The following is a 19617-nucleotide window of genomic DNA, read 5'->3' on the forward strand; positions in this document are numbered from 1 at the left end:
GAAATCAGGCAGTTCAGTTTAGTGCACAAAACAAGAAGAACAAGTTCCGCGACTCAAGCGCAGCCTCCACAGTGGGCAGAAGCAGAGCGCGAGTACGGAAAAGGGTGCTGTTTGACACAGCGGGGAAAAGCAATGGGCTCCTGCAGGAGGGCGACCAGATCCTAGCTATGCTACTCACCCGTCCCCGATGCAAGCAGACCCAGGCTTCTCCGCGTCAGTTTCAGCAGCTGGCAGGTTCAGAAGAGCAGGGAGCGCCTCGTCGTCGTGTTGAGTAAAAAGACGTCCCAATCGAAGAAACCCGCACAGTTTGTTACCACAGCAGGGCAACAGAGCGGCCGTGTGTATCTGAGCCAAATGTACAATACTCACTTCAGACCTGGGAACGCCAAGTGTACGAAGCGTGTGAGAGTGACAAGGACTCGAAATACTACACAACCTGGCGGCGGTTACAGAGCAAGACTCCCGTGTAAGCTGGTCAGTCAGCTGGATGGCCCAGAGACGCTTCCGAAGGCTTACTGGCAGGAGATGGTGAAGATGCCGAGAATAGCAGTTCCCGCTATTCCAAGGGTCGAAGTACCAGTACAGGCCTTCTGGTTCGATCAAAGGTGAAAAGGGTTTCACAAGGCGACAGCAGTGCAGAGGAGAAGTCCTTCAGCGGGTCACCAGCAATTCCTCGGTCCAGCCTCTTGGTTGCAGGATACTTGGCTCCTGTATTCCTTCGTTCGTGAGAACTCAGGAGATCGACATGGTAGTGGTGTTTCCAGCCTCCTCTTATCCACGGTTCCCTTCGCGCCAAAACGGAGGGGACCCAATGGGAGATCCGCTCATCAACACTCACACCATTCGTGGACCAATCACGGACCACGGTGGTCCCAGGCATTCACAGCACCCTAGACTCTCTGGCACCCAGGATGTGTATTGGGACCAGACATCCCAGCCCACATCCTGGAGACACACACCAGGCATGTAGAAGCCCGCGAAAGCATCTGTGTTTCGCGGGAAAGTACATGCCCAAATAAGGAAGGCCCCGGGTCGGCTCGACCTGGGGAAGGTGAAGGGAGCAAGACGGTCAGCGGACAGGACAAAGGAGCCTCGTGGTCTGGCCATTTTGGGAGCCAGGCCACCATTTTGGGTTAAGAGCGAGAAACGCGCTTAGAACGCCAAAAGGAGCTCAAAACACAAGAAACGATCGCTGCCACCATTCCCGTCCCTGAATCACTTGCACCGATCAGATACAATCCTAAACGAGTATCTAGGGCCCGTAGAAGGCTAGAGACCCAAGAGAGCTGTAACTTATCTTACAGTGCCCTCTTGTGTCATGTTGCACGACAGCCGCAACATGATAAAAGAAACTACGGGAAACAGCGTTCCCCGGTACTGACTGTCTTAAGGGCATGTCAGTTTCCCCGTAAGAAAGGAGCAAAAGCCCAGAGGAGTGCGGCAGAAGGCTGCACTTCTCTGGCAAAGTCAAGAACAAGGTGAAAAACAACAGCAAAAAGTTTAGGGGTTGCCACATGGAAGGAAAATTACCTACAATTACGAAATCTTTCCTAACAATTATCAGGAGTGGGGTTTTACCACTTGCAGGTTATTTTGCATACATTCTGAAATCTTGCATACACAGAGCAATTCCACAGAGAACACCCTTTCAGAGTCATGGAAGGGAAACAGTCATCACACATGGTACATTGATGTGGCACCTACATCAGAAATCAGAATTACGTTTTGTCATTTGTAGAGGAGTGGGAGCTACATTGTTGTTGACCAATGGGCACATGTTCCTGGAACAACGCTTGAAGTATAAGTGTGAAAAATGATTGCATACACACAATAAATGCCCACTTCTTCTGCGTATTATGACTACAGCAGCCACAAAATAGCCTAATCATCAGATAAAATGACAGTTAGGTTACTTACCTGCCAAACCTCCTCATTCATTAGAATGTGTGCTGTGCTTTCTGGAAGGAAAGTAAATAGTAACATTACAATATTAATGCTCACCCCAATTCCGTAGTCCCACGATTGACCTTTAGGTTCCTGTGGCTGTACGCCCGTTCGATGACAAACTGTTCCACAGCTGAGGCTCTGGCTTCCTTGAACCTTGTCTGCTATCACCCAGACCTGTCCAGAGAAAAACATATAAAGAGTGTCCATAAAACAGTGAAGCAACAATAGGGACAACTCTAAAGAGCAGTTTAAAATAACATTTCACCAGAAACAATATTGTTTTCATTCATTTTAATCACTTTATTCGGCATAAAAACCTTTAGCATAGATTCAATTTAACAATTATACAAAAAAACACAATAAATTAGATAAACATATGTTCAAAAAGAATAAGGTAAAAAGCACATGTTAATGATAGAATAAAACAAGACAAGTCCAGGGGCCTAGTAGAAGTGTTGTTACATCTTCATCCAATACCCCTTTTCTGAGGAGAGCATGTTTGCGGCCTCTTTGTTAAAAACAGCTCCATATATAACAATATTATTATCTTTCCAAAGCTTTTTGTCTTCTGTGGTCCTTCTGGTGTTGATATTTTGTTTCACTGTCAATCATCATGCTATTTGCTTTAACTTCCCTAATGTTTTATGCAGTTTAAAAAGCATAGATATTAAATCAACTGGAAGGGCCATCAATTGTATCGCAAAAGACAATTTTATTTCATTGCCTACGTGATGTTTTGTAAAGAGAATGGATTTCTTTATGTGCTTTGTTAAACCCAGTTTTTAGAAAAAAGTGTACAAAACTGATTACGTATACAACCAGGTATACAACCAGGTCAGGCCTGCAACCTGAACACCTAAATAAAGAGGACCGAGTTGCAGGTCCTGGGAACAATTAACACCTTGAGAGGCTGGGCTATCAAAAATATTCTCCCTAATAGTCAGTGATTTTTTTTTTATTTGGTTTAATTGAATTAATCTATTTTGACAAAAAGAAGACATCACATTGGGTTTAGAAATTCTTTGTGTCCATTCCATTTTGTTGGTGTGAAATCAGACATTCAAAGTTAGGGAGCCATAAAGGAATGCTGAGCAATTCTAACAGATCGATTTTCTGGTTTCTTTTTGAATTAAGATTTACGTTCCAGAGTTGGTATAATTAAATTCATCATAGAAACTGCTGCAATCACAATGTTTGTCTTTTCTCCACAAATGAGGGTCTTCCAGAAAGACTCTCTGTCCATGGTTGGAAAGTTTGTTGCTAAAGTTGAGAGATATTTGTTCTTTCAGTGTTCCATTTGGGAAAGGTCATCAGGAGATATTGGTTCGACTCGGTTTCTCCAGTCAGTGATTTTGTGCCTATGAATGGAAAGTAGATGTGGTTGTTTAATGTTCAACCAGTCATGTAACTTGAAAATAATTAAATCCATGTTGACTAACAATGTGGTAGCTCTAATTAAACAATGAACTTTTAAATAATGCACAATGCAGAAAACTAAATGTTACAATTGTGCAGGTTTATCTGTGTGAAGGAGGAGGATCCTATTTGAGAAAACACCTTATTTGAGAGGGATCGTTATACTGCAACTATTTTGGATTTTTGGGCTTGGTGACTGGGACTTTTGACTGAATGGCACTCTGTTCAGACTGAATGGCACTTTGTTAGAATATATATTAAAAAAATGCATCTTTCTTATCCCTAAGCTAATTCCATTTTCGCAATCAAATCCCGTTCTTTCAGTAACATTCAAAATGAAGTCGCATGCATCAGTCACCTGGCCTTCACCGATAAACCTGGGTTAAATAACATTAAGGATAGGTCCATCTATTTTGCGAATTAAGTTAAGCTGTTCCAATATGGCTTTATTCTCTTCTTTAAATGCTATGTATACACTGACTGCACCAAGCAGAGGTTAGTTACACATTGGGCCTCATTACGAGAAGTGCGGTAAAAACGGGGTCATTACCGGCATGGAGGAACTAGCGGGTCCGTGCTCGTTTGACGCCGCTATTACGAGTGCGCGAGCACGTGTGAACCCCCATGCCGGTAATGACCATACCGCCATGGCGCTAAAGGCCCTCCAACCCCCGATAGCGCCATCACGGGACCCGCCGATACTGCCTCTGCCTAGGAGGCACCCCTTAATACCAACCTGGTAATAACATCATGCTAATACCGGGCTCGTAATACCGGACCCAGAAGTAACGTCATCGCGTTGGAACGGGAAATGCGCCGGTGCCCATCTTTAAAAACACAAACCATTGCAATCCTCCCAAACCACCAGTTGTGTACAGGCGAGACCAGTGCCAATCTATTGTACATTTCTAAGGCTACCAGGAAATCAAACCCCCGCCTGCGCAAGAAGCGTTTTTCAGCCGAAGAACTCAACATGTTGGCGAACACCCCTGCTGCCCATGCTGAGGAGATTAACCAGCACAACCTCAAAAGGGAGGTGCAGCAGAGAAAAAAGGAGATTTGGGAGGAGGTAGCCCGCAAGGTCTCGGCAGTCAGCACCCCACCCAGGGACAGTCAAAGACTGCAAGAAAAAGTGGGATGACCTCCGCCTCAGGGTACGGAACATCCAGAAAACTAATGTGCTGGGAGGAGACGTACAGTACCTTCATCCAGATGGAGTCCATCGAGGGCTTCGGGGAGATGGAGATGGGTGCCGCAACATCTGGAGATGGAGGTGAATGACCCTGCAGATCCCAGTAGGGGAAACCATGACGTAGCACAAGTGATCTGGAATAGAGTCTAGGCAAGGCAATGCATGTCCCAACACACATATCAACATATCCTTGTCCAGAAGGAGGCCCAAACCCTGCCACACTGAAATGCATGCTGAGTGCCAATCCCATTACCAACAGACACCCAACACACACGGACCGTGCCCATGTAATACATCACACAAACCCCAATACGACGGCATGCCACCTGCCATGCAGCATTCCTGAATTGAGACATCACGGCAAATGCCAAAATTCCCCCTTCATACTACCCCGTGTGACACACCTGTAAGATATGAATGCATGAGAAATGAAATTCTCCACAACACCATATAATGCATCTTGCATGTAACACCATCACTGATGCCCTGCATCTCTTCTACCCCCCTAGGCACCGATGGAGAGGATGCCAGTGAGGAAACACCCACAAGGGCATCCACGTCCCGGCACAAGACAACTCCCACAGGCAAGACCATCTCCGAAGCAGCCTCGCAGGCCACACCAAAACCCAGGGCGCGTGCCCAGGCCATGGCCGCACATGAGGGCCCCACATCTACGCCTGAGACCGGGACGACATAGCTGGCAACACCAGTGGAAGGCGAGGCCAGTGGCACACATTCAGCAGCAACATGTTCGGTGTGCGAGGCAGCAGCCACTGCACCACTGAGCGACATTGAAACTGCAGTGGAGGAGTATGTGGACGAGGATGGACTAACCCATGTGGCATGTCCACACTCCCCAGGCCCTGTGTCCACCCCCAACCCCACACTCAGGCCACACCCAACAGCAGCATTGCGGATCCTTTACTCCATGATTCGGACTCCCTTCCACCCCCCCCAAGGACAGCCCTGCCAATGCACGCCCGGTCGCAGCACCCTCAACCACTGCCGCTTCCACCAACCTTGAGGCACGGCTAGAAAGGGTGGAGGCTAGACAGGACTCAGTGCTGGACCTTGTCCAACAATATGTTGCGGAGGGAGAGGACACGAGGCGTGAGATTGCGCAGGCCATAGCAGCGAACACAGTCGCCATTAATGCCTCTGCGTTGATGATGCGAGACAGTCTGGGGGCCGTCACGCAGGTATTCACCTCAATCCTGCTGCACATGCAGCAGCAACAACCCGCACCAGCCGTGCCAATCACCATGGCTTCCACCCCATCCACCACACCCCCATCCTACAAAAACCTCTGCTCTGCACCCTCCGGCCTTGTGCGTCTGACAAGACGGAGTGCGAGGCAGTCAGAAATGCTGCCCCCGGACAAGAAAGCAAGGAAATAGTGTGGGACAACAATGGGAGTGGGTCAGATGGTGTCGGTGGTGTATAAGTGTATTAGGGGGAGTTCATTGGGGGGTATGAGGAGTTCATTGGGGGTATGGGGTGTTCATTGGGGGGCATGGGTGTTCATTGAGGGGTATGGGGTGTTTTGGTGTTGTGGTGGGATGGGGGATAGCACATTTCTGTAGCTGATATTAATACACCCGTTGTGTGAAAAATCATTCAATGCCTGGACATTGTTCATTTCGTGTGTATACATTTTATTCATGACAGTGCACAGTGCTCAACTCCCCACATTCCCTGTGTGCATGTACACATGGACCCAGTGTACAATGTGTTACTGACACATATCCATCAACGTCCTTGTGGGTCAGAAATATTCATCAATCAGTGGTTGGCGTACTGCACAGCCATCTTGTGCATCACGTACTGGCAGGGGTGCTGCTTCTCCTCCGTCTTTATCCTCATCATCCTCACCCGGTGCATACATGTCAATGTCAGGTGGCAGTGGTACATTTCTCCGGATGCACATGTTGTGCAGCATGACACAAGCCATGGTGATCTTTGCCACCTTCTCAGGCCTATAAAGGAGTGCTCCACCAGACCTGCTTAGGCAGCGGAACCGCACCTTCAACAGGCCAAAGGTCTGCTCAATCGCAACACGGGTATGGGTATGAACCCGATTGTACTCCTCTTCATGGCTGTTCTGCGGGTTCCGCACAGGGGTAAGTAGCCACGGCTTCAAGGGATATCCTCCATCACCTGCAAGTGAATACAAATAGGTCTGTGTGAGTCACTCTGAGCTGCCACCTTCACGATTCACAGCCATGGCCGCAGCAATTTGGTGTTGGCATGCACATGTCCCTGTATGTATGCATAAATATTATTTAGATGCATTGTATACTGCAATATGGTGTGGTAGTCTGGATGGCGTTGTACAGATGATGCAGGGTGATTTCTTGCATGCTGATGCGGATGTACTGTGGATGTAGGACAATGTTTTGCCTCCCATTATTGCTGTGTATACTACACTGTGCATAGTCACACTAGCCACATTGGCACAGTTGCAATCATGTTTAGTCATGCATTGCTTGACATACCCATGGTGGCCAGGTTGTGCATCTTACAGGTTTTCATTGATATACGGCATTGGTCCAATGTGTGGCAGTGATGTGTCATGTTCAGGTTGTGAGGTTCAGGTCAGGAGTGTTTAGCTCTGCGTGCATTTTCCACTCACCGGCCATTCCCACCCTGGTGGAGTAAGCATCCCCCCACCTCACAACTCCGATGCACTGCCATGGGCTAGTCAGGCAACTAACCAAGCAGCCAGGCATGTCGTCCAGCATGTCGCTCCATGTGACTGGGTGGCGTGGAGTTATGCAGCACCATGGCATCATGTGCCAATCCGGGATATTGGGCGCAACAATGTGTGATGATCTTGCTGGAGTCACACACCATCTGCACATTGATGGAGTGGTATTGCTTGCGATTGTGGTACACCGCCTCTAGGGCATGGGGGACTACCAATTCTACATCGGTGCAGTCGAGGGCACCAACGCAATTGGGCATGCCTGCCAGTGCATGGAAGCCTACTTTGGTGTCAGCTATCTCCTGGGCAGTCCGTGGTAGGGATATGTGGGTGCTAGCGTGCTTCAGGAGGGCATCCAGCACTTGGGTCAGCATGCGTGAAAATAGTGGTTGTGAAATGCCATTCAGCTGGCCCATTGTGTGCTGGTAGGTGCCTGTGGCCAGGAAGTGGAGCACAGACACCACCTTTAGTAGTGGGGGATGGCAGTGCGTATTTCTATGAGGCTGACAATGTCGTCGTGTATTATGTCCACAATGGTGTTGATGGTGTCTCGGTCCAACCGGTACAGGGTGTGGATCTGCTCAGGGGTTAGATTGAATGGACTGGGTCTGATGCGAGGGATTGGTGGCTGCCTACGAGGTATTACTGGCTGCACTGGTGGTTATTGCTGGCCCTGTCTCACCCTCCTTCTCCTCCTGCGTCTCCTCTGTGCTGCCTGTTGCTGTAGCTGTAGTTGTTGTTGTAGTTGGTGTTGTTGCTGTAGTTGTAGCAGTATAGGCATGTCCTCCAGCCCCATGATTGCAACAGCTAGTGGCATCATTTTGGTATAGGAAGGGGTGTGGTGTGTGGGTGTACTCCTTTTATACGGGGACAGGCTCCATTGACTACACCTGTGGCGATTGTGTGCACCTGTGGCAGTTGCCTTGACTGCAGGTTGCTGTTTACGGGTGGTCCGCGATGCCTGGATGGCCATCGTGCAGGCCCTAATTACTGCCTTCGGGATGCCGGTAATTGCATGCCCGCGTGAGTTGTGATGTCCTCCTATTACGGCATCCCCGTATTTACTCTGCGAAGGGTCGCGTGTACTCGCGTGTGCCGGTATGAAGGGGCACGGTATGGGCGGTGGCGGTATTGGCGGGTTGTCGGGACGTAATGGCCCAGACCCGTTAACGATGCCGGTATTACCATTCCGCCTTCCTTTTTCCATTACCTCCATACTCATAATGAGGCCCATTGAGTCATAGTGTTCAGCCTTCCCACTTTGTTAAATGCACAAAAGTTATCTTTTTAGGTTTGTGCAAATAGGGCACCATTGTTGGACTGGAGGGCAAGTGGATTTTGTATTTAAGGCCTCATACATATGTCACCGTCCGTGACCTGGCCGAAAGAGTTTGTCATTAAAGGCATAAGTAAAGTGGAAACTTGCAATAACAATATTAACAGTTGACATTGTAATGTGTTCTGCCTTCTGGGGATTAGGGCATTATGTATGTAGTCTGAACATATTTGTGTTGTTATCCCTTGTAAACAATAAACAAATGACCTATGCTGATGAAGGCTTCATTTTCTGTATAAAAGAAGAATCTATGTACTATTCGGGCACTTCCACTTCTCCACTCTCCATGACATACTGGTCGTGGAAGAACCTGAAGTCCGCTTGATTGTATGATATGCGCAAAATAAATCTTACCTTGTAATTTTGAAGCTCTGTCTCAGATACTCTACTTTGAATTATACCGCTTACAAGTCTCAAAATGGCGCCCACCGTGGAGCCCCAGCGAGGATGAGGGCACTATGACTAGACGTGACAGAGCTGCCAAATGGTCTGCTTGGTTGTCAGAATTCCTCTTCACAAATTTGACCCGTAGTGTAGAAGAAGAATTCTTCCCACCAATGTACCCCTTTGTATGTAAGAAATACACAGCGCAAAGGAATCAATTCGTTGAAAGAATGGATATCCCACCGAGACCACGTGGCTGTAGGAGGAAATAACACAATTAGTACCAAAAGACTGATGATTGAAAATCACGATTCTAATCTAAAACTCAATACACTAACCTGAGTGAACTGAATAGTAGGAAAGACTACCACGGTCAGGTTAAGAAAAAGCCCAGAAAAGTTCTGCAAACAAACAATATTCACTATAAGTAACGCTATGTGCCTGAGAGAATAAGGATACTAAACTAGGTGAACTTTAACACGAGAATTTCCTTACCAGGGAATATCCATGAGGGAATTTGTAGAATGATTGGATGACAGGAGCCACCTTCAGCAATCCGCGATCACAAACAGTACCCTCACGGTGCGGGGAACAGTTCTACCAAAGGTTCGAATACCCACGTTGCAGTAGCGGCTGTCCCGCGGTGCAGCGGAGGCTGTCCCGCGGTGCAGCGGAGGCTGTCCCACGGAGCAGCGGTGGCTGTCCCTCGGAGCAGCGGAGGCTGTCCCACGGAGCAGCAGAGGCTGTCCCACAATGCAGCGGAGGCTGTCCCAGATACCAGAGCACACGAGACGTGAGTTCAGAATCCAAAAGAGTAATCCTTAAACCGGTCCGAGTCCAAAATACCTAGCGGTCGCCGAACAACAATCAAGGAGAAAGCAAAAAAGAAATCAGGTCACAAAAGCCAGGAATCCAGGAACCATGAAAAACTATGAGGAAAATTTGCCAAAACAGTAGGGTAATCCAAAGCCAAAACTAGTACAAATCCGGGTCAAAACATGAGGAAAGATCGTAGAACTATGAGACAAGAAACAGAACGCCAAAAATGCTCAATCAGAAGCGCTGAGCAACTAAGGAGGAGGGACTAAATACCCAAGATCACCTGATCAACGTCGTGATCTTGCACAAACGTTACCCCTCCTTAGCAACGTGTCACTAAGCTTCCATGGCAACCTCCAGGCTCTGCCGCGGATCGCGTTTCTGGCAACCCAATGCCGCTGTCCCAGCGCTTTCTTTTGTTTACTTTGTCCAGCTGGTGAAGGTGCACGAAAACCCGTACGCAAATTCCCATGCCTGACAGTACCCTCCCCTAAAGATAGACTCTGTCTCCTTGAGGCCCAGAACTCTGAGATCAAGCGAGGAGAATGAAAGTGCTGTACTGGTTCCCAAGTTCTTTCCTCCGGTCCATCACCCTTCCAATCCACGTAATACATCCTGGTACCTCTAGAAACCTTAGTATCCAGAATTTTATGGCCCTCATACTCCTCCTCCCCTTGCACTGTGATGGAAGGAGGGCGGGCAGGAAGAGTGGTTCCGGGAAGAAAAGGTTTGATTAGAGATACATGAAAAACGGGATGTATCCTCCATTTAGCTGGAAGAGACAGCCGAACCACTACGGGGTTGATTATTGCAGTGATATCAAATGGTCCTACGTAACGCGGAAGGAGAGCTCTCCTGCCAGGAATATGCAGATTTTATGTAGATAGCCAAACCTTATTTCCCTCAGTATACTGAGGAGCCGGGGACCGGTGGGCATCAGCAAAGCGCTTGGCGTTTTCTTGTGCAACAACAAGGTGTTTCTTCACCTGATCACGGATTGTACATATGTTCTTAATGCAAGAAGAAGCCGCCGGCTGGCGTGTGGGCAGAACAGGGGCAACGGGCAAAGACCGAGGATGACGACCGAACATAGCAAAAAACGGGGAAGAACGTGTAGAAGAATGTAAAGAATTGTTATACGCAAATTCGGCCATAGGAAGCAGTGAAAGCCAGGAATCCTGATATTGATGAATAAGGCACCTTAGATATTGTTCCATGGTGGAATTGAGGCGTTCAGTTTGTCCATCCGTTTGGGGATGATAAGAACTGGAATATCTTTCATCAATTCCAAAAGAGGCAGTAAGTGACTTGCAGAAATGTGAAGTAAACTGCGAACCCCTATCCGAGATGATGACGCAGGGAAGACCGAAGAGGCGAAAAACGTTCTTCAAAAACAAATCCGCCAGGCTCGGGGCAGATGGTAGACCTTGACAAGGCACAAACAACGCCAATTTGGTGAAGTAATCAATGATTACCCAGACAGTGTCAAAACCTGATACCGGAGGCAAATCAACCACAAAGTCCATCGAGATCATATACCAAGGATACTCAGGAACGGGCATGGATTGCAAGAGTCCAACCGGTTTAACATTAGGAGCTTTACATTGAGCACAGACGTAGCAATGGGAAATGTATTCAGCAACGTCCTTAGACATCAACGGCCACCAACACCAGCGCTGCAAGAGGTCAAGAGTCTTCCTACTGCCGGGATGTGCTGCTAAACGTGAATCATGGCACCATTGAATAGCCTTCTTCTGAGTACCACTATCCGGAAGAAACAGTAACCCCTTGATATGTGGCAACCCCTGAATGATTTCAAGATTGAGTTTTGCCGGTTCTGCAGGATTGTCTCTCATCCAATCCTGTAGATCGCTTTTTAGTGTTGGTTGAATAGTACAACCACAAATCACTTGATGTGGTAACAAAAGAGGACCTTTCGATGTGCGAGGGAGAGATTCTCCATGGATACGTGAAAGAGCATCCGCCTTAGTGTGCAGAGCACTAGGGCGATAAGTAATCGTGAAATCAAACATCGAAAAGAACTCATGCCATCTGGCATGCCTGGCTGTGGAGCACTTAACGGACTGTAGGGCTACCAAATTCTTGTGATCAGTGTATACCTCAACAGGAAAAACCGAACCCAATAAATGGTGTCGCCAAACCATGAACGAATCACGAACGGCTAACAACTCTCTCTCTGTGATAGTGTAATTCCTTTCGTAAGAGGTAAGTTTTCTAGAGTGAAAGGCCACCGGGTGTAACCCCTTAGTTTCCGGACCCTCCTGAGACAAAATTGCTCCTAAGGCTATGTCTGAAGCATCCGCCTCTACCACAAACGGTAACTTCGGATTAGGGTGTTGAAGAACAGGTGCGCTGGTGAAAGCGGATTTAAGATGTTGAAAGGCTTTGTTACAGTCATCATTCCAAGAAAAAGGCGTCTTATTGCTTGTTAAAGCGGTCAAGGGGGCGACCAGAGAAGAGAAATCTTTAATGAACCTTCTGTAGAAATTAGAGAACCCCAAAAATGATTGTAAAGCTTTCAAGGAGGTAGGGATTGGCCAGTCCAGAACTACTTGAACCTTAGACTGACTCATTTGTACTCCGTTACAAGTAATCTCATAGCCCAAAAATTCTACCTCGGATGCATGAAAAATGCACTTCTCTAACTTCGCATATAAATGATTGTCAAGAAGCCTCTGTAGAACCCTCGTAACATGTTGTACATGTAATTCGTAAGATGCAGAATAAACTAATATGTCATCCAAATACACCACAAGAAACTGGTCCATCATATCATGGAAAACGTCGTTAATGAAGTACTGGAAAGTAGCGGGCGCGTTGCAGAGCCCAAATGGCATGACTCTATATTCGAATAATCCGTATTTGGTCTTAAAGGCCGTTTTCCACTCGTCTCCGCTACGGATCCTTACCAAATTATAAGCCCCTTGAAGGTCCAATTTGGTAAATATCACGGATGACCCTAGTTGGTCCAAGAGTACAGAAATCAGTGGTATGGGGTACTGATTACGTACCGTAATGGAATTGAGGGCACGATAATCAATACATGGACGGAGGTCCCCTTCTTTCTTAGGTACAAAAAACAAAGGGGAGGCTGCCGGAGAACGAGATGGGACTATGAAACCTGATTTTAGAGATTGATCAATGTATTCCTTCAGAATGACATCCTCCTTGTGGGTTAAAGAGTAAATTCTTCCTGAAGGAATTTGGGCCCCAGGGACCAAATCAATGGGACAGTCGTACTGTCTGTGAGGAGGTAACACAGTACCTCCACCTTCATCAAACACATCTCTGAAATCAGAATACTCAATCGGTAATTCGACGGCCATGACTGCCCCAATCGTGACTGCAGTATCCAATAACAGATGACATGGATTGCAAGTTGACACCTTCCCCTCCAAACACCTGGCTTCACAGTACTCAGATAGGAATTCAATACTGCCAGTGTGCCAGTCAATCGAAGGATTGTGCAGCTTGAGCCATGGAATACCTAATATAAGCTTGAACTGGGGCGCAGAGATCAAATTGAAATAAATGCGCTCTGAATGACCCTGAAGTGTCTCCATTACCAAATCCTCCGTCTGTTGTACCACCAGACCAGATATCAAAGTGGAACCATCAACAGCATTGACTACAACCGGGTTTGTCTTTTCAATAGTTGATACACCTAATGTCTTAGCATATTGAGTATCGATGTAATTTCCGGTAGCAGCGGAATCCAGAATAGCACTGGCCTGGACGACCTGGTCTTGAGACATCCTAAATCTCACCTGTAAGGAAATAGGTCGGTTGAGATCGGAGTCCATAGAAACATTGGTACTCGACAATCGGACTCCTCTTATTGTCGAGCTTTCAAGTTTCCCTGTCTCCTATTGGGTTTCTTGGTACACTCGTTTAACAGATGTTCAGAAGAACCACAATAAAAACACAAATTGTTCTTCTTACGATGATCTCTCTCCTCTTGAGAAAGAGGACCCCGTGTAGCGGCTCCGATTTGCAAGGGTTCAGTGGTACCTGCAACGGGTGTGGGATTTACCTGGATTACAGGTGGAGCACCACGTTTTTCCCCTTTCCTGGCAGCCTTACGGGCATCGATCTGAAGAACTAACTCCAATAACTCTGGAAAAGTAACCGGAACTACCGGTACTAAAGCAAGAGTATCCTTCAACAAGTCTGATAATCCTTTATAGAATAATGACGCTTTCTTATCGACCGGCCATCCAGTTTCTGCAGCCAATTGATTAAATTTGGCTAGATATGCCAGAAGAGTCAAATCCCCTTGTTGTAGATTTAACAATTCCAGTTCCATAACTTGAGACTTATATCGGGTATCAAACACTTTACCCATTGCTTCAATTAACGCATCACAATCAAACAATAATGGGCTACCCTCTTCCAAAAGAGGGTTAGGCCCAAGCTGCGGCAGTACCTCCAAGATGCGACAGTAAAAAAGCCGCTTTGGTAGCGGAATCAGGAAAAGAACCTGGTCGACATAGAAAATGTAAACAACATTGATTCAAAAATGTCCTGTACTGCTTGGGATCCCCATGGAACCTTTCTGGGAGAGCCAACGGGAACTGTGAGGTAATGTATACCGGGCCAGCTTCTGCCTGTGCAGGTTCAACAACAGGCACATTGGGCATCGCCGGAGCCACTGGTGGTGATGGCTGAATGGTGGTTTGTAATTCGAGGATTTCTTGTTGTGTAGTAGCGTGAGCATGGGCCATATCAGATCTTAAATCAGCCACTAACTGAAGCAAAGTAGCCAGGGTCTCGTTGGGGTCCATGTTAAAGAGGGCTTCTGATTCTGTCAGAATTCCTCTTCACAAATTTGACCCGTAGTGTAGAAGAAGAATTCTTCCCACCAATGTACCCCTTTGTATGTAAGAAATACACAGCGCAAAGGAATCAATTAGTTGAAAGAATGGATATCCCACCGAGACCACGTGGCTGTAGGAGGAAATAACACAATTAGTACCAAAAGACTGATGATTGAAAATCACGATTCTAATCTAAAACTCAAAACACTAACCTGAGTGAACTGAATAGTAGGTAAGACTACCACGGTCAGGTTAAGAAAAAGCTCAGAAAAGTTCTGCAAACAAACAATATTCACTATAAGTAACGCTATGTGCCTGAGAGAATAAGGATACTAAACTAGGTGAACTTTAACACGAGAATTTCCTTACCAGGGAATATCCATGAGGGAATTCGTAGAATGATTGGATGACAGGAGCCACCTTCAGCAATCCGCGATCACAAAAAGTACCCTCACGGTGCGGGGAACAGTTCTATCAAAGGTTCGAATACCCACGTTGCATAGCGGCTGTCCCGCGGTGCAGCGGAGGCTGTCCCACGGAGCAGCGGTGGCTCTCCCTCGGAGCAGCGGAGGCTGTCCCACGATGCAGCGGAGGCTGTCCCAGATACCAGAGCACACGAGACGTGAGTTCAGAATCCAAAAGAGTATTTCGCCCCGAGCAACTGAAACAGAACTTTGTTAGTAAGTATAGCTGTTTGGCAGGTAAGACTTGGTTGGTGGGGTTAAACCGAAGATATTTGCAAATACCTTCTTTTGCCAGGGAAAGTCAGAAAGTGTTATGATGCATGGTCCTAGTAAACTTCGTAAATGTTGGTCCAGAATTTGGTCAGCCTGCACGCCCAGAAAGAACCCTGTCATACGAGATATATGTCAAATATGGGTTAGGAGCAATTGTATTTAACAGTCCATGGCACAAACAGACTAACGATACGCTGAGTTTACGATGGCCAGGAAACAGTTCTTTTGATGTTTCCATAATTCAGCATTTAGAATATATATTATTAAAGAATAAGGCTAGACCCTCCGCCTTTGATGTTATCCGCGATTGGCGCAAAGAAGCCATGCAGAAGATCAAACGCGAACAGAAGTTTGCTTGAAAACACATGTCACAGGCTGAAAAAGCTTTGGTTCATGATTAAAAAAAACATCAGCAAAATAATAGATAGACAGAGATTGTCAGTTACAAAGAACAGGAATTCATCCCGTTATACCTACTACTACCCAAAATCCCCTAATAGAACAGATCCTTAATAACCCTCACCAACATCTCCTGCACCCCCTCCTCCGTATGGTCAACCACAGAGTCCATTAGTATTAGGGATCCCGGCCCCTCAACTCCTTCCCACTCTCCCGGATCCCCAAAATCCTCCCCCTCTGTCAGAAGTAGATGATATATCAGATGCTAGCATAAATCCTAAATGAATATGCCAGCAGGGAAACATATATTTGTAGATAAATTCGTCCAACAATTGTTACCTGAAATTAGCGTTCTTATAATGCAATCTGAGAGTGCTTGGCATGCTAAGACCCCGTAAGACATTCAATATTATGAGAATAGAGTAAATGTGGAGAAGGAGAAAGCAGAATATAAGACAGTGGATATCAAGACAAGAGTGTTAATACAGCAAGTACAACAGGGAACTAGCGGAGGGTCATTTATTGGTTTAAGAAGAAGAGGAGTTGGTCCATTTGTAAAATTTTTACTGCCAGGTCCTCATCTGTGTGCATATTTCAGAAGGGGGGGGTCACTGAAGGGCACAGTGTCCAGCCTTGTTGAATAGGGGAAGCAGAATGTATCAAATAAGGGGAAGAGAACGTCAGGGAGGACAGGTAGGAAGTAGGGGTGGATGGGAGCCACTTGGGCCAGCGATTGGCTCTGTGCCAACTACTACAGCCCCTATGAACTCCAATGTTTTGGATAATCCAAGATAATCTTTTGTCACTAATCAATACAATATTGAGGATTTCTCAGAATAGTTCAGCTCTCAAATGAAAATGGAACCAATCCCCATCCCTGTGGATCAGTAAGGAACTTACGTTCACATGAGAGTTGGCAGACAGGAGCATTGATTCCTAGTAGATACAGGGGCACAAAAGAGCTCCATTTATCATGCTAAGGGTCCAGATATTCCTTTGAGTGGGCATACTAATATTTCAGTAGGGTTTGCTGGAACACCTGTAATTAGTAAAGTATGGGTCGCAGTGCCTGTCCTTTTAGGATCAGAAGCTAGTGAGATACCATTCTTATTAACTACACAGTGTAGTGAAAGTTTGTTAGGGTTAAACTTGTTGAAAATGGTGTGCGCTACTATTTAGTGTACACCAGACGGAGTGCACATTACAGTATGTCTGTCAAAAATGAATCCGTTTTTAGTAAAACCTTTGCCACCCAAGTTTGATAACATCCCTGATACTTTATGGGCAGTATCAGATAATGACGTTGGTCTGATGGATATTTCCCCAGTAAAAATACAAATTCAACAGGGAACAATTTATCTGCGTATTTCTCAGTACAAGGTATCTCCTGAAGGTTATTTAGCCCTTAAAACAATTGTCTCAGATTTAGTAAGACAAGGATTTGTAGAAGAAATAACAGGGAGTGTGTGCAATAGCCCCATTTTACCTGTTTTAAACACAAAGAGACACAGGTCTACCATATCGTCTCGTTATTGATTAAAGAGTGATTAATAAGATTGTAGTGCCTCAGTTTCCAATAGTAGCTTGTCTGTTCCTCTCCCTCCCTCCTATATTGTTCCTCGCCCTCCAGCACTACCTAATAAGTCATTTGGCAAAGTACAATAGTCGCTTTTTTGTTCCTCTCCCTCCCCTTTTTGTCAACTCTCTGGCTCTATCAGAAATGTCATCAGGGGCAGTTTGATAGCTGCGTGTCTGTCTCATATCCTTACCCCCCTCCTTATCTTTGTCATAGGTCTTACTATATCCATAAGGTCATCTTAGTACGATAGTACCTTGTCTGTTTCCCCCCTTCTTACTTGTTCCTCCCCCACCCCCTCGTGGACTACCTGAAATGTTGTCAGGCCTAGTACAATAGTCACTTGTTTTGTTCTCCTCCACCCCCACCCCCACCCTCACCTCTTGTCAACTCTGCAGGTCTATCAGAAATGTCGTCAGGCCTAGTACGATAGCTTCTTGTCTGCCTCATCCCCTTTCCCCCCTCCAATTGATATTGTTTGCACCACATATCAGAATTAAGCACTGCAACACACTCAACCCTGCTGAACTGTTACCCGTACCAAATCAGGGTATCAGGGATATTGAGGCAGCCAACCATAATTGTATCTTGACAAATGAGGAAGACATTGATTTGCGAGATACCCACCTTCCGCAGCTGGAAGGAGCATTATTTTGTGACGGATCATGATAAAATGCCTGATGGAATGACAACTGCAGCCTACGCGGTTACTACTTTAACAACTATAGTAGAAACTAAACAAATAACCTTTCAATCAGCACAAGCAGCAGAAATTATAGCTTTGACTGGTAGTTGTGAATTATCGGAAAATGTTTCTGTAAATATTTTTACTGACAGTCAGTATGTTTTCGGAGTAGCACATAACTTCGGAAAACTTGGCGGAAAATGGATTTTTGACTTTGCATGGAACTAAGATACAGCATGGTTCCTTGATATTACGACTGTTGTCATCTGTAACGCTACCAAAGAAACTAGCAATAGTTAAATGTGCTGCCCATCAGAAAATTGTGACTGAAATTCAAAAGGGAAATGATTTTGCTGTCTCCATAGCTAAGCAAACAGCGTTAGATTGTACCTCTGGGATGTATAATGCTGAGAATATTAGTAGGGCTCAGGACTTGGGATATATGAAGGAAACCTCTGTCAGCATTAAAGAGATACAAACAATGGCCACTGAAGAGGAAATCCAGGGGTGGGAAAACAGCTCTGCTATGCAGGATGAAGAAGGGTGTTGGGTCACAGGGTCTAAAAAACTATGGATGCTACCTAATGCTTATGTGCCCTATTCGTGTGTATGACCCACTGTCGTCCACATACATGCTAAAGCTATTTGTAAACATTTGGAAAATGCTTAGTATAATTCATTGATTACCACAAAAGCTGAGAATGTGGTTAGGAATAGGGTAATATGTCTAAGCCATAATTTAGGTCGAGGGACTACGGTCGCCGCAGGACATTTTGACCCTCCTACTTTTCCATTTGAAGTGTTGCATTTTGACTTTATCGAATTAGAAATATGTAATAATTTTAAATATATGTTAGTAGTAATCTGTACCTTTAGCAAATGGTTGGAGACTTTTCCCTTGAAAGATAATACCGCCATCTCCACTGCGAAAGTTATGTTGAAAGAATATTTTCCAAGGTTTGGATTACCAAGGGTAATTTGGTCTGATAATTGCCAGCACTTTATTGCAGAAGTTATACGAAATTTGTGTAATGGATTGCAGATAAAAAATAAATTTCACACAGCTAACCATCCCCAAAGTGCAGGGTTATTTGAACGCCACAATGGAATTTTAAAGAACAAGATCGCTAAAATATGTGCACACACAGGACTTAAATGGCCAGATGCTTTACCTGTAGCATTACTCTCTGTGAGGACTATAGTTGCGTCCAAATCAGGGCAATCCCCTTAGGAAATTGTTATGGGCAGACCAGCTAATATTTAGGGTGCTCCACGACCACGATCATTGAAAGACAATGAACACCCACTGGTTGTTCATTATTGTAACCAATTGAATGAACAATTGCATTCTATCCACCAGAAGGTCAAATATAGCTTACCGGACATACATTTGCGAAAAGGACATTGGGTGAAGCCTGGCAACCTGGTGATGGTCAAGAACTTTCAGTTGAGCACTGCACTGGAACCACGTTGGTAGGACCATATCCGGTGTTATTGGCCCCAAACTTAATTTCGAATAGAGGTAAAACGGTATTGTATCCACGCTGCTCACATCAAATTGGTTCTTTTGCCCCCACCATCTGA

At 45.9% G+C, this 19617-nt stretch overlaps 1 protein-coding gene across 1 annotated transcript in view; it reads right to left on the minus strand.

Annotated features, from left to right (window-relative positions):
• The window catches only part of TECPR1 (tectonin beta-propeller repeat containing 1), a 1334260-nt gene that overhangs the window by 36046 nt on the left and 1278597 nt on the right, over positions 1-19617 (minus strand). The window contains exon 24 of the mRNA XM_069645650.1: positions 2002-2121. Within this exon, the coding sequence (XP_069501751.1) occupies positions 2002-2121 (120 nt within the window). The remainder of the gene's footprint in view (positions 1-2001; positions 2122-19617) is intronic.

This window comes from Ambystoma mexicanum, chromosome 2p, assembly GCF_040938575.1.
Source record: "Ambystoma mexicanum isolate Mex_15411 chromosome 2p, UKY_AmexF1_1, whole genome shotgun sequence".
Lineage (NCBI taxonomy): Eukaryota > Metazoa > Chordata > Amphibia > Caudata > Ambystomatidae > Ambystoma > Ambystoma mexicanum.